The sequence below is a fragment of the Athene cunicularia genome (genome assembly GCF_003259725.1).
Source record: "Athene cunicularia isolate RWA chromosome 9 unlocalized genomic scaffold, athCun1 chr9_part1, whole genome shotgun sequence".
Lineage (NCBI taxonomy): Eukaryota > Metazoa > Chordata > Aves > Strigiformes > Strigidae > Athene > Athene cunicularia.
The window spans coordinates 23,019,861-23,036,099 of NW_020799110.1; the positions used below are offsets into that span (position 1 = coordinate 23,019,861).

The 16,239-nt window shown below is 41.8% G+C and overlaps 1 protein-coding gene across 1 annotated transcript in view; it reads left to right on the plus strand.

The window, feature by feature from the left end:
- The first annotated feature begins 98 nt into the window (after positions 1–98).
- The window catches only part of LOC113483466 (vesicle-associated membrane protein 2-like), a 54,124-nt gene continuing 37,983 nt past the window's right edge, over positions 99–16,239 (plus strand). The window contains exons 1-2 of the mRNA XM_026855007.1: positions 99–250; positions 1,181–1,345. Of these exons, the coding sequence (XP_026710808.1) occupies positions 99–250; positions 1,181–1,345 (317 nt within the window). The remainder of the gene's footprint in view (positions 251–1,180; positions 1,346–16,239) is intronic.

Consider the following 16,239-nt stretch of genomic DNA (forward strand, 5'->3'; position numbering starts at 1 on the left):
GCCGGGCGCCAGCGGAGGGGCTCACCGACACGTTTCTAACTCGCGTTAATGCTCAGAGGGAAATGCTGGGCCGAGATCCTCAACAGGTTCGAGTCGGGATGGCTCGACAGCCTGAGTCACTCAGTGCTGCAGATCCTCAGGAGCGGGTCCTGTTTATTTTCCCTGTCGAGTGCGAGGTTCTCTCCGACACTGGCTGGCTGATCGACCCAGCCCCACCGTCCCCAGTCCAGCGGCTTCCTGTCAGCAGCGTGTGATGATAACCTGTTCCTTCTCGGTTACATCTCGTCAAATATTTCTTCCAAGTCTTTACATTCAATATTAATGAAAGCATTAACACTCTGCTAGGCAGTGATGAAACCCCCAAAGTCAATTCTGAAACCAGAAGTGTGCAGAGGTAAGTAGGAATTGATCTGACCCCTGTTCATTCACAAAAGAATTCAAGTAGCTAAATCCAGCATTTTACTACCGTCTGGATTCATATCAGTCCCGGTGGCTCCTAAGGGACAGCCGGAGAAGATGTCTGAAACAGTCAGTCACTCACATCTAGTGTATGGGACCGAGTATCTGCTGGTATTGGGGAGCCCTGGAAGAACCAGACCTTGGTTAATTCAGGCAAGATGAGGATTTCTGGAAATCCTACAAATTACTTGTAAAATATTTCCAATAACCAACTGTTCTTCGTGAGGGGGTTTCAAAATAAGAGTCTACTATCGCATATTCTGCAGTGTTGGCTTTGCTTTTTTCTTTAATGCTATTTCCTATATAATATCTCACAATAAGCTTTGTCCATGCTGTCTAAAATGTTTCCAAAGCAAGGAACTCCTTGGAAGTAAATAAAATTGCTGTCTAAAAGAAGATTCCTTATGTAAACACTGAACTCCATCTAGCAAAAGCCAGTTCATTGTAAGCTTCTGTTGCCTAGTTGTGTTTATATCAAGAGCCAGATGATGACATCAAATACTTTCATTTGTATGTGAGCTGTTCTTCAGTGATTAGTACAACAGTTTGCTGCTGCAGTATTATACAATCTAAGCTGTTCAGACACAAAGCAATAACTCAGATAACGTTTAACTTAACCTGTGTATATTTCCATCTTGGTGTATATAGGTGTTCATGAGAGCATTTGTAAATAGAGCAGAAAGGGTGATGCTGATATAACTTGGTCATACTTCTTCTGTAGGGGTCTCGCATCAGACTTCCGACAAAAATTAGAAGAAAAGTGGAAAGCAGTTTTTGTCTGTTTTGGCAATATAGACTTTCAGTTTGATAATCGAAACAAAGCCAAGACAAATAAGCAGCTTGTCATTGGCAGTGTCAGTTGGCTTCAGTTCCACTGCCAGATATTGTAATGAAAACTTCTTTTTTTTAACATCTGCATGAATATCATGTCCCAGTAGCTTCTGAGTTACTGATGAGCAACAGAGATAAATGTGTATTAGTTACTGACTTGTAGCAGCAGCTACAGTTGTAGTTCACCGGACTATAAAAGCTAATTGCTAGTGAGCACCAAACACTCTGCGGAGGTTACTTTTCCTGCCATTACACCTATAGAGTATTGCACACATGGACTCCTCTCGTGTGTATACAGACATGTATGTGAGACACGATGCTAGTGCCAGTAAAGAACTCCTTCACTGGGTCTAGTGACAGCCCCATCTGTCCCGCTGTGCTGTCCCTTAAAGTGGCTTGCGGGAAGTGTTCAGGGAAGAGTACAAGAAAGCAGTGGGTATGTGCTGGTATTCCCAGAATACTTTCCCAGTTTCAGTGACTTAAGGCTCAGGGAGTGTCTGAACCTGAGGACAGTTCTTTGTATTTCATGACTCCCAATGGGTTTTGTTGTTCTTTGAGGAAGGAGTCCAGCTGCTCCATTTGCAGTGTCCTGTGGCAGGAAGCCCCACAGCTGGACCATGCTGGGTGTGAAAGCTGCTTCCTCTTGCCTTTGAGCCAGCAGATAGCGGGTTCTGTTGATCTCACTCTAGTCTTGGAAATCAGAGAACAGTGTTCCTTATTCACCTTCTTCTCTGTAATTCATGATTGTGTATCACACCAGCAGACCTGCACTGATTTACATCAGGTGAGAGTCTGTCCTGATGGTCTCCATCGCTGCGAGTACAATCCCGGGCAGATAAGATACATCTTTGAGACATCTTTCACCTTGATGCAGGCAGAGGAGAGGAAGCTGTGACATAAAAGGGTTGAATGAAAGGATAAGGCTATAAATGGGATCTAAAGGAAGAACACAGAAGGGTTGAACCATGCCAGTGCAGCTGGGAAGATTGTTCCATGTATAAGGAAGAACACATCGGAGGAGATAGGAGGAACAGTGAAGGGAGATGAGGAGAAGAAAATGGTGCTTAAAGCTGAGGCGCTTATAGGCTTTGTTCCTCTCCATTTGCTCTCTAGCAAATAGATTAACAGCAGCAGGTGAAGTATATGTTTTTGTTTCTTTTACAATGGTCACACCGCAATAGGTAATTATATATAATAGAACTCATGGCATCATGTCATCTGTGGTTTACAGATAGGTCAGTGACCAGACAGCAGGGTGCCTTTGATTACATTAATCCAGTGCGAATGTGCTCTATTGCAGGGTACAACTTTTGTGAGACAAGCAGCAAAGCAAAGCACCTGGCTCTCCCTGGGGCAGAATTGCCTCACTGTATCTCATTCCTTGGGTAGCAGTTAGAGCTTTCTAAAAAAAAAAATAAATCCTTCTGCCTGTTTTAGAGCAGCAGGGCGTACATCCTGGAGGGGACGGATGGGATTAAAATGGTTCCACCAACTGTAATGAGTCTGTTCTGGATGAATTCAGTTTCTCTGAAAAGAATGGCATGGCTCTGGTCTCCTGCTGTTAGTAGAGCCATACTTAGCCCTCCTTTTGCGGGCATAATTTTATGAAACTTGGCAAAACCTCCCTACTCTGCCCTTCTCTTGTACTGAGCAGCCAGAGGCAAACTGATTTAGTACTGTTCTCTAAACAATACTGATCCACTGTTTTTAAGGAGTTTTAGTGGCTTACAAAAGTGCATACATCTAGTGTATGTCCTAGGAAAGTAGAACCAGCATGAAACGGAGGGGTGAATTTCCTAAGTGGTGCAGCTGTTCCATGCTGCTAAGTGTCTGTATTCCCTTAGAAATATGTTCCAGAAGAGCTCCGGAAATCCATGGTGTCAGAGATTTGAGTCCACTGAAGTTCTGCAGGGTTTTACATCTGGTGGCCAGCTGCCTCAGACCTAGAGAAGCTAGATTCAGTCTTGACATTTTCTGACATTTTTCCCCCACTATAGTCAGCCAGAGGGACCAGTGGCTTGAGGGTCTTGTAGTATCGGTTCACACAAGCATAGCTAAGAGTAAGTGGGTGGTTGTTCTCATTGAAGGGATGTAATGGAGCTTGTAGTGAAAATAATCACTGTACTCAGTGGAGCGGGGCTGTATACGTGAGAAGAGGATGTTGAGAAGGGGAAAGGACTCATTTTCAGCATGGTTCTATTCTGACCCTTGTTTGCTGGTTCTAAGGCTCACAGCTCTGAGTAAGTGCATTAGGAAAAGGAGCTGTTTAGTCTGCAGCTTTGGAACATCAACAGAGGGATGTACGTGTTTCGGTCATTGTTTGCTTTCCCTGACTTGCTCTTCTGTGGCATCGTGCAGACAGGGATCTTATTAACATATTACATTAGAAATAAATGCTTCCAGCTCACATTGTTATTCCTGATACACACACCCGCCATCTGAAATAAGGGTGGCCCAAGTAGGTCATATATCTTTTGGATATTTGGGTGATGAGTGTTTGAAAGTGTGGAGCTCAAACTGAATGGTGTCTTGAGGACCTTGGCAAAGAAAATAATCCCAGAATGGGAGCAACTGGGAATTACATGTGACAAGTACAAAGTGAATAGGTGTCATGATAAACATTCTTCAAAATAGGCTAATGAGGTAGATGAAACCCAAACATATTGAGTCTGGTGGTCCCTTTCCTTGTGACTTCATGCTCATTCATTTTGCTGTGCGTTGGCCATCACTTGTTTCTGTTGGCTTCCAGGAATTTTGCATAGATAGTTCCAGCTGTGGTGTGACTTACAGGACACTTAAAATGGCTGTAGTGGAAGCTGAATCGGTCTGCCAAAGGAGCATTTCCCCTTTTTAGATGCTATTTACGTCATTACTGTCTTCCTGAAAAATCAATAATCAGGCTGTAGAGCATGAGGCAAACACATGTATGTGTGCATGTGCGTGTACAGAATGTTCCCAGGGTGAACAGGCGCGGTTGAAGAAAGGAGAGCAATGTATTAAACCTGTTCTCCCCTTCCTTCCACTGCCCTTCTGCCACCATTTGTAGGATGCAGAACACGTGGAAGATTCTCGCTGACAGCTTCAGCCAAATATTTCTGGTGCTCTGGAAGGGGCAGTACAGACTGTCCCAAAAAAAGTTCAAATTGACTGAACTGCTCATTTTAAGCAATTACAGTTTTGAGAATATCCTCTCACCTACGTCATTCAGTACTCTCTACTGTCATTATTCGTAGCCATTACCAGCAATTAACCAGGCTGGTGTGTTTTAATGGTGCAATGCCTTTTTCCCTGATGTCTGTATTTGAGCCCTCTAAACACTTTTCTATTTTCCACTGAACAACCACCAAATGATTGCGAGGTGGTTTTTTTAAACTGCTCAGTTATGACAGCCTTATGTTTTTCTGTGTAAAGTAGCAACTCATTGATCTGTCTGTATATTTGCAAGTAAGTGTTTTGTCAGTTGTAATGATATTGTAGCTTCTGTGTTGGGTGAAATAATTAGAATGGACGTTCCTGGCCAAATGATCAGAATTACCTGATTTAAGTTCCTTGATCTCTTCAGATACAAAATTTAAAGAGAAATATGCATAAAATTTAAGGCATTTCTATTTCAGAGTACATTAGACAGAAATCTAATTTATCAGGTGTTAACTTACACCTGCTGGACTCAGTACTACAGAGTCAAAAGAGAACTCTTCTAGAAAATAGGGATTCTCCTATGATGACCTTTAGAAGATCAAACCCACATTGGATTCACGAATTGTGGGGCTTTTTGTAGGGGATTTTTTGTGTTGGTTTGGTTTTTTTTTAAGTATATTTTAAAAATTGTAGCGCTCTCTAAATGTAAACCAGTAAATGTATTGGAATCAAGTGCTGTCACTACATGTTTATACATCATAGCTGTATTTTGCTTGTTTTTATAAGCACCATATAGCTGACAGTTTGTGTTTGTGAGGAGTCAGTGCTGAAAACTTCACTGGAGATTTTGTTATTATGAAACATGTCAATACTATCCAGAATTTAGATAGCCTTTGCAAGAAGCTGGAGACAGAAACAGAACTGATGGGTGGTGGGAATACACCAGAGGCTGTGATGTGTCCTGCTTCGGTGGCCTTATGCTGGAATCTAAGTAGGAAAGGAAGTGTCCACAGAGTTTACAAAAGTCCTTACATGGTCTAGGAAAGAGTTGAAGAGAGGAAATAGTGATAAGCATTGTACTGAATTGTTGTTAGTTGATACTGGAGAGATGCTGATTTTCTTTTAAGACGCTCACACCAAATCCAGACGGGAGTTTATATATTGAAGTTTTAAAATTGTAATTGGAAAATGAAATTTAAAAATTGAACAGTATTAAAAATGCAGTCATTGTAAAGAAAAGTTTTTTCTTATTTCCCATTCTGGATGTGGGAAAATGTGTTAGAAAATTACCAAAAGACTTCTTTGCATTCTTTGAAATGAAGTTGTAAAATTTGGTTTTAAATAATTTCTTAAAGCACTGTAGTACACTTGTTCAGGGGAGATGTTTTGTGAACTGTTTTTGTAGATATTAAAAAATCTGACTGAACCGTGTCCTAAGCAACCTCATGTAGTGGACCTTGCTTTGAGCAGAGGATTGGACTAGATGGTCTCCAGACGTTCCTTCCAATCTCAGTGCTTCTGCAATTTTGTTTGAAAAGGTCAATCAAAATTGAAAATGTTGAGGTTAATTAACCTAACATTTGGCTGTTTCCCTAATATTCAAGAATTTGTCTTTTCATCCGTGATAACTTGGTAACACTTTCATCTTCAACTTGTTCATAGTGCATGCTAAGAAATACCTGCAATAGAAGGGGAAAACATACGGTATGCAGGAAAGGAGGAAATGTGGGATTTTTTTTTTAATTTTTTTTTTTTAAAGCAGATCACTGGAATGCACTATTAAACTTGGCTTAAACGCAAAAGTTCATATTCCTCCCACAAAGAACAAAACCCAGGTTCCCTGCAAGCCAGCTTTCTCATCTTTCATATTCAATGCTGTCTTCCCTAGCTTGGTGTCTGCTTCCATCTCTCTACCCCATGTCTTGCAGTGGCTTGGTAGTTTGAAAAAAGCCACCATTCTGTTCCCTGTAAATGTTGTCTTAGTAGTGCAGAGTACCCATTTTAATAAAACCGTATATGCTTATATCAAGTTAGGGTGTGCGGATCTGTAACAGAGGAGAAGCAAATCTCAGTGTCACTTGCAGCAGACTGGAAGAGAGAGGAATTGCTGGTAGCAGGCAAAGTCACCGAAGAGTGGTGACCCACTGCTACAGAGCTTGTTGCTTTTGCAGCTCAGTTTGTAACGAGTGAAATTGGTGGGTTTAATCCCTGGTCTATCTAGCAAGATGGTGGCTGTTGAATTAGCACTAAGGACTGTGTTGCTTCAGGGCACAGCTGTGGAGGTGGACCCTTGGGCTGCAGAGCCTACAGGAGGGAGCTCTGTGGCCGTGCTCAGCAGAGTGCTCCTTATGCCCATGCTGGCAGCAGGTACCTCTTGGTTTGGGGCTGTCAGAAGCAGGACAGATTCTTAGCCCAGCATTTTCCCTGCCTCTTCAGATCTCCTTTCTCAGCCTAGATTTCATGTACCTCTGGAGAAGGAGTGAGGAATGAGATTTTCCAGTGAGCTCTGTCAACCGCACTTCTTGCTGGAATCAGTCTCTGAACCTTCAACGTGAGCAGTGCACCCAGAGTACTCAGCTCTTGCCTATATAAGAGCAAGTGTGGCTCTGTGAAGGAAGGGGCTTGGGAATTGGCTCCACAGACTTCTCAGCATCTCACAGAAAGGCTGGGGTGCGGGCTCTGGCAGGTGGGGGGGTGCTGTAATGCGCTGGTTACCCTTTTAGATACTGAGATCCCGAGTCTGGCAATGTGCCAGCACTTTAGAACTATATGGGTCCTGGTAAAGCTTTCCTGGAAACTACGAAAATCATTAATTACCCCTAAACCCACTTGTTATCTACTTCAGGAGGTTAATGGTTAGAAATTACATTTGCTCATTTGAATTCACATACAAAAATAGCTCCTCTTTATCATGCTAGTGAATCTGGCCCGACTCAGCGCCTTAATTACAGTGTGCTGCAGTAAGGCAAAGGGCACTGCTGCTTGAAAGCGTAACCCTGGTCTGGTATCCACCAGCTGTGGGCACACGGCATGGGCATGGGATAATGTTTTGTATGTTGTTTTGGAGTTTAGAGGGGAATTCTAAGACTGGACATTTCTTACTGCTCTTAACGATCCTGAACAACACCAAAAAGAGACCAAAAAATCTCTCTTCCCCCCTCTCTCTCTCGCATACACACCCTTTTAGGTTGGTCTGTGGGAAAGCTTCCTGAACTCCAGCTGGATTTGCCGATAGATCTGATAGAGAATGGTTCCCCCTTCTCTTTCCTTCATGCGTTTGCAGTAGTGTCCATTTCCAGTGCGTTGTACCCAACAGCTGTCTCCTGGTGACAGTTCAGATGGGGAAAGGGGAAGGGAAGCAAACAAAGAGCTTTAAGCAGTAGCAGCAAAACCAAAGTTGTCATCTAACCCTGAAACACATAGAGCACTTTGTGCTATCACTGAGCTGCTAAACTGCTTGGCATGGCACTTTGTGCTGCCGAATATTCTGAGTGGGATCAAATCTTAGAAAACAGTTGCCACAAGATTATCGGACTTTGCCTATTGGTAAAAATGCAAAACTTCCTAAATAGGCATCAGATTGAGCATCAATAAGCAAAACTCTGGCAGAATGACATTGCATCCCTTGTGTAGGGTGAGTGGTAGATGCTGCAGACATGATTTGCTAGAACTGGTTCTGGCCAAGGACTCATATTTGCAGGGGACAGTTGCGTACAAATGTTTGTTTGTTTTCCATCACAAGTATACTGTGTGACAGAACAGTCCTTCCAGAAGATTTTGGGTATCTGGTTGTGTCCTACACTTCAAAAGCTGACTGAGATTTGATGATGACTTACAGCCCACCAGCCTACCCGAGAATTCCAAGGCAGAATTCTCTGAGCTGGTGTCAGCGCTGTGGTTGAGAGCCTTTCTGCTGATTGAGATCCGGGGAGAGCTCAGCTTGAGGGTGGGGACTGCCAGGATGAATCAGCAGATATATTCCTGGAAGCAATCGACAGTCTGGATATCCCAAGTGTTTTAGAAGAGATCCCACCAGGCTATAAAAGTCTGCTTCTGAAATGTTTGACTACTTCTTTCCAGCAAGGAGCTGTACAGCCATTCCCTGACAGCTGTGATATTGTCTCCCACACATATACGAAGATGACACGGTGACATTTTTCAGCAATGTTGTTTACTAGATGGTATAAATACGAAAAACATTTCAAGTCACTTAACATTTAGATGTATTTCTCTTTGCATTGAACATTTTAGGGAGACTAGGAAAAGGGAATGGAAAGGCAGAATATCCCCCATGTGTCTTGGCATGTTGATGCTGACCTGCACATTGTTCGTGTCAGTTCCCAATTGCTTCATGTACATGGAGCAACATGGTCTCTTGTATTTCATCCTCGTAACTGAAGTGTGGCTACAGCAGTGATGTTAAAGACCCCAGCATTAGCATGTTCATTGCCCTTGTTGTGACAGTCAGTTTTATGAAGTTAACTCTAGGGGAGAATGAGCAGATTTGATTTTAAGTTCTCTGCAGAGACTGAAATGTTTCAGCAGCAGAATGCTCTCCTAACAGAAGTCACAGCTGACAGGTGGGGTTTTTTGTCTAACCTCCACCTGGCAAAGCCAGTTACAAACCATGCAAGTTGATATTTTTCTTGCTGCTGACTCACAGATAGCCACTTGCTGAGGATCTCCTTCACCACCACAGTTTTAGAAATAAAGCCTGTTTTCAGTCCTGAGCCCCTATCCCAGACCTTCCTATTTCATAAGCAGACGGGATGGTGAAACCTGTCGTGCAGAAAGAAGGCACTTCGACCTAGACTAAAACATAGCAGTTACAGAATCAAACACTCTCTGGGCATAAGAAAGATCTTAACAAGTCAGATACTGTGGATGAATCGGGAGGGGTCCTGCGCCTTGGGGGAGGAAGCATTGTACCCAGAGAGAAGATCAGAGTTCCTTTCTCAGAAATACTCTGGTTCCTGTGCACTGCCAGTGGACAAGAGGTACTAAGACTTCTAAGTAACTTGCTTTAGTCTTGGAGGAATCTGTGGTTCTCACAGCAAGTAAAAGAACTCCAAGAAACCTTAAGTTCGATTGTGCTGAGTGGTTGCTAGTATTGGAGGCCCTTAGAAGCTTAAGAGCTACCCAGCGAAGGGAGAAGGAGTCCAAGAGGTCGTGTCTGTTTAGGAGGTTAAATCCAAAATCCTCAGAGGTAACATGGCTACTGGCTCCAGAGCACGCTCAGGTCAGAGCTAGATCATTCTGTACAAAGTACTTTCACTCTGAGGTGCTGCAGTAACATTCTGTAACTTGAAGGAAAACATTTTAAAAAAAGTAGAAAAAAACGTAGTTCGGGAGGTAACTCCTACTGAATTAAGCATTACATACCTTGCTGAGTGAACCTGAGAAAGCCCCAAATATTGTAAAACATTTAATAAAACTTAATCAGTGGCTAGCCAAATGTTTATTTAATTTAAAACTGCACCTTTTTTTTTTTTTTTTTTAGTTTAGTTTTAGTTTGGTGATGGTGCTTGTCTCTGGATTTCCTCTAGCGTTGCCTGTCTGTAGGACTGAGTCTGGCTTACAGTGAAGGCAGCTGTTCCCCCAGCCTGGACCAGGGTAGCTGTGCCTCACTGGATGTATGCAACTGTTTGCAAAACTCCTCGAGTTGAAAGGATTTTTCCTAAAGGTGTATGTTTATTTCTATAATCTTTGTTTTACTTTGAAGCTGTGCTGGTTTCTTATGGGATTATGCATGTAAATAACAAAGGAAAGTACCTGGTAAAGATTTCTTCATATCTTAAAAAAAAAAAAAAAAAAAGTCTTCTGGGATTTAGGATAAAAAAAATGAGAAACTCCTCTTATTTGAAGGGTGGCGGTGAAGTATTGTAAGTAACAGACTGGGGATAGCAACTTGGTGAGCGTATGGGGTGGAGGAGACAAATATAGGTGTTTACACTTGCAGCTTGCTGCACTGAGCCAACATTCAGTCTCTTGACAGCACAGTCACATAACAGTCTCCGGCAGCCAGGTGTCTCAGGCAGTGACTCATATGCTGAATATGGTTTTCTGTTGTTTTCACTGTGGTCCCTTGTTAACCTGCAGATGGTCTATCTTGAAACCTGCCTTCCCCTGCAACTTCCCAGGAGTGAATGTGACTTATCCACCTATATTTGAGACTTTTCCCTTCCTGAGGTGGCTTGGTACAGATCGGTTATAGATTCACCCATCAGCAAGCATCTACTACAGCTCCAGGTGACAAAGGGCTCCTAGCCTGTTTTCCCATGGAAATGGCCTTCCTTTGAATCTGTACTGGGATGGCAGCATGTGTTTTGGGGCTCTAACAGCATGAAGATAGCAAACAGGCTCTCAGTGACAGGAGACTGGATCACAGTAATTCCCTTGTGTTGTCAAATAAACAAAGGGAATCACTCTGCTCTGAGCTACAATTTCCTTTAATTTGGTCAAAGTAGATAATCGGTGTTTATTCTTGGCTGTCTCTTTGAGAGAATAAACTAGGCAAACTTGACTTCATTCTTTCATAAGAGAAAAGACTGGTTGTAGACTGAGGTCACAAGACAATTGATTTAGAATATGTGAGGAATTAAGGTGAGGGCCTTGACTCTTTCTTATGCCAAACAGAACTTTTGAATTTCTGAAAAGCCTTTACATTTTCTGCTCTGCCACGCTCCAACCTTGTAAGTCCTTTTCTCAGGAGCACTACAGAAAAATGAGAATTGTCAGGATGGAGAAGGATTCTTTTACTTTAATCTCACATCTCAAACAGCAGCATTATACTGTTGCTTCTACTGCTAACCTGTATCTATCAGTGAGCCCTATAGCAGAGCTGAATCAGGGAACACATGTCTTTGGGATGGAAGAAATTGCTTCTGCTTCCTTTTTACTGTAGCTACAGGGAGACTGAATGAAGAGGGCACAAGGATAGCCTGGGATGCATGATCTACTGCTACATTAGACATCACAACACCTCAGTATTGCACAGAGACAGAAATTAGTGCTGTGTCTGTCTTCCTGTCTTCGCAGTGGAACAAAGGGAAGCTACTGTAGTTGGCTCTCTTTTCCCTTAAAAAAAAAAAAAAAAAAAGACTCCAGGACTTTCTTCAGTTATCTTTAATTACTAGACCTCTGCCCAAGTAATGGGGCATGCTTGGAACTGGGAATTCCTTATCATTACTGCCATAACCAAAATAGAGTTTTTCTCAAGAAGCCTTTTCCAGAATGTAGTGTATTTTGTATTTCCAAGTACAACATAGATTTTATATAAAATTTGCTCTTGAGCATATTCGGATAAATGCTCAGGATGCTTAACTTGGAGATCAGAAACACAAGTAAGTTGACCTTAGAAAGATTATGATAGAAGATAATAATACTCTATGGGAAGTGTGATGTTTCTAGGTGAGAAGATATTCAGCACAGGAACAAACACCTCTTTGTAGGAGCATGCAGATTGTTTTCAAATTGCTGATGTTTTCAGTGACAGCTGCTTTGTGTAAAAGTGCATAGAGAATGCCCAATTTAGATGTTCCCTTAATGCTGTGCAAAATCTATTCTCCATATGAGTGTTATGGTGCAAAGTATGTTCTACTTGACAACTCCATCTTGTGCTCTGTCTTTAGAAATAAAACCCCAAGAGGTTGGTATTTTTTGCATGTGTGTGCATTAGATGACTTGTTTTGAGGTAGGCAATTTGTTTTGTTTATTTTTCAGACTGTCTGAAATGGAGAAGGTGTTTAACAAATTAAAATGTTGTAATTCAGCCTCCCAGTTTTGGGGCTTCATCTCCAGTCCACTGAGGTGGCTGTTGTTCCAGTTCAGGCAATCTGGCTTTGAGGAGTACTCATTTCTTCCCAGTATTACTTCACTCTACTCAGTGTGGAACTATCCTTTTACTGAGCTCAATGGCAACAAAACAGTAACAACTATTTTGAGTCTTGAATCTGTAACATTAGAGAAATAGAAAATATACTCCAAAGAGGGGGAGAGTGTGTGGCTATTGACTGCACAGGAACTGGCCTGATCATAAAAGCCAAAGATTGTATATTGTACAATACTATACTAGGTAGAAGAGGATGCACCCAGCATCTTTTTAATTCCTTCTGGTCCCCAGTCTGTAATATACATGTAAGGAAAGCAAACTGATTCTTGGAATATAGCAGTAGTCCTGTATTAGCCATACACAATTGACTGAAATCGAGAGGAATGTGTAAATGGCCCACAGGCCCTGGGTCTCTCGTACCTGGTACACCAGACCCCAGCAAAACATGGGTCAGAGAAGCAGGCAGTGATTTGAAAGTTCAAGTGAATGCATAAGGTTGAAAACTCTTTGAAGAGGGAGTGAGAGATTTCCCTCTGAAAACACCCATCTGCAAGACAGAGCTTTTTTACATGGGGGAACAAACAGTGAATTTTAATTAGGATAATGGTTTTAATAGGCTGAAATTGATCAAAATACCCCAGTACTGTGGTACTGGCAACTTCAGCACTGCACAGATTTATACCATATAAACATTGACAAATGAACCAAAGAAAAATTAAAACCTTGTTGGAAAACTAAGACAAATATAACCATTGTGTATATCTTATGGATTTTTTTTTCTTCAGAATTAGCAGCTGTTAATGGAAATTAGAGGAGAAGATAAAACATCCTGGTTTAAGCTGAGTAGCATAAGTGAGTAAAGATGACTTATGTAGTTCTCTTACATGCTTATGATTGTTCCAGAACTTTAATGAATGTCTTCCCTTTGCTGACGTCCTCCAAATTCGTCTTTCAGAATTGAGTTAGTGTGAGATTGTGTCTCCATCACAGTACTCCAGAAATTGACATTTTAAAAGAAATTAAGGCTTTTGTCCTCTTCCTCAATGTTTCTTCTCTCAAAGTACTAGGAAATAAAACAGCTTGCAACAGCCCTTACTCACTGTTTGTCTGGGAAGGTGGCTTCAGGGTGGTGGCTTCTGCTATTCATGGCTCTTTGTAACCCCTGCAAGTGTGCCTGGTGTTTGGTGATACATAGGATAGCAAGTACCACTTAAGTGGTGAGTGAAACAGAGGGGCTACAGCTTGTAATAGCATGATGCTGGTAGAAGGAAAGATGTTCTAGTTCAATGAGGCTCACGTAAAGTGGGGTAAAACACAACCATCTCTGCCTTGCTGTTTTTTGCCTCTTTCCTCACCTTTGATCTATGACTAACTGACTACCTTTGACTATCTTTGCTCTCCTGTAACTACTCTGTCTGGCAAAACCTTTTGTGGAGGGAATGTGATCTAGCAGTGTGTGAGGAATGTCTATCTTTTTTGATTTTTCATCAGAGGCCACATCTTATACCATCAGAAATAAACTTGCCTGTCTCACTTCTAATTTGAAATTTGATTTCTTAATTGTTAATAAATTTTTTAAAAATAAAAAAAAAGTAAAAAGCTGTCATGCTGTGACATGTTAAGGGAACAGAAGCTATGAACTGGGGAAAATATCTTCTCACTAGAAAGGATCTTTGAGGAGAGAAATAAATTCCCCGTGGAAAGATCAAAGCACATGAAGTTAATGGATTATGACAAGGTAAAAAAAAAAAACAAACTGAAGAGAATAGTAGATTCAAACACAAAAGAGGAAAATAGTAAAGAGTATTTTTTTAATTGGAGATAAAGGATAGTTAGATGGCTAGCTAAATACTTGAGATGATGTGCTGTAGCTAAAGGGCTATTAGCAGCAACAGGGATTTCTTTCCTCGTGCCTGGCACAGCCTCCATTTACGCAGTGCTGAGGTAGCCTTGGAGCTACAGTCCTGAATTCCTGCTCTAATGCGGTGCTCTGTGCTGGTGCCTAAGCTTAATGCACCCTGTGGTGCAACCAGACCCTCTCAGACTGACGCAAGACTGATGTAATAACTCTTAAAGTCACTTTGCTAGTCTGATTAGGTCCTGCTAGGGTCAAACGTATATGGCGTTTATCAAAGGAAAAAAAAAAGCAGAAACCCTTCTGGTGAGCTAGGAAATGATGAGTGAAGTACTCTGGAAAAACTTTTGATTGGGTTATTGTTATCAAAGATCATCTGTACTGCTATAGGTATCTGTGTGCCTTCTTACAGAAATAGAAACGGAGAGCTACAGCTAAGGAACAAAGATGGATCCTCAGAGATCTCACTCTGCGACATACACATCAGTGGGAATCAGACATTTGACATGCCTCTCAGGAAGCTGGGATCAGAGGACTTTTGCCTGAATTTATGCTGGGTTTCTGTGGCAGAGCAGGAGCCACACCTCCCTGCTCCAATTTAGTCACCCATCCTTCCTCCAGTCCCACCACAAAGCAGAAGTCCCTGGGGACTTGTGCCAGTGCTGTACATGCACCGGGAGGTTCACCTGCCCTAGCTACAAAGCAAGTGGTGGATCTACTGAGTGATACTCAGCTGCCCAGACCTATGTGCAGGTGTTGCTGGTTGCCCCTCTGGTTTATTTCTCTACATGTTTGAGCAGTTGCATCTCCACAAACCTGCTGGTTATTTCCTGGATTGCCAGCAAAATTCAGGAACACTAATTGAAGGACAGCTGCCATTGGGGGACTTGCACAGTCTGTCAAGAATTGTTATAGTGTTGAGGCCTTTGCCAGCTCTGAGTATGAGGTCCATGCTTCTCCCACCTTTTCTAGGGGAATCAGTCTGTTCTAGTCCTTTCTGTGTCATGAGAAAATTGTGCACTTCGTGTTATGTCTGACACCATGGTTGTATCTTTTGCTTTTAGTATCTGAAAGAGAGTTGTGGAGCTTAACCAAACTCTGCAGCAATTGCTGCTTACCAGTTACCTTCTGGGCCTATACAGATGGTGTATACAAGGGCTAGTAGCCTGGTGCTTCATAATTAGCAAATTCCTTGATTCCTTCAAGAGCAATAAACTGGGATATTGAACAAAGGCTTTCTTTCTTCTTTCTTTTTTTTTTTTTAACCACCCATCTTAACTCAGCAGACAAGTTTAGATACTGATCCTGAAATTTCAGTTTTCAACCTTTATTTTATCATGTTCCACTTCTAGAAAGTAGCAATCACAGGGGTGCTCTTTAGGTGTGTGCTGTTCTGCCAGGCCCAGAGCAATGGACCTTCTCTGTGGAGTAAAAATGAGTGCTACTCCCAAAGACCATTCATGGGTACAAATGTATAGTGTCTCCTTCTCTTCCATCTCTTTTTGTGTCCCAAATCTCTGTATGGCTTTTCTTTAGTATATTGTCAATTTTGTCACCAATCATTTCCATTTCAATGCTGATGTATAGAAGATGGTAACATACAAAGCATTGCAACAGTAGGGTACTACTAGGAGATGATGCTGGCATCACACGCAATTAGCCATATTAATTTCTTCTCTTTTAGTAACTGGGAAGAAAACATATGGAATTAGTGAGCAGCAAAACCTCAGTTTTCATTTGAAAAAGGAAATAGAGAATGATTCATTCTAAAACCATACGCTCCAAAGGAGGAAGATGTGAATTATTAACAACACAGCTAAACATGATGGGTGTTGACACCTTGGATTTTCTTCACATGCCGCGAGAGAATTTACACTACAGGAAGTGATAATGCTTTCACGCTTCCTACCCATTTTTATCTGCCTAATTTATGGAAAGCCATTCCTGGGTGAGTCACTGCTTTCACAGGATTGGTGTGACTGAGATACAGCTTTGGGTATTCCTTTAATTTCCATATTTGCTTGAAAGGAACAACAGATCCACATTAAAACTGTTAGTGTTTGGTATTACAGTAGAGTTCATGCTCCCTGTCCCTATAAGTTAACAAACTAAGCGAACAAGAAAG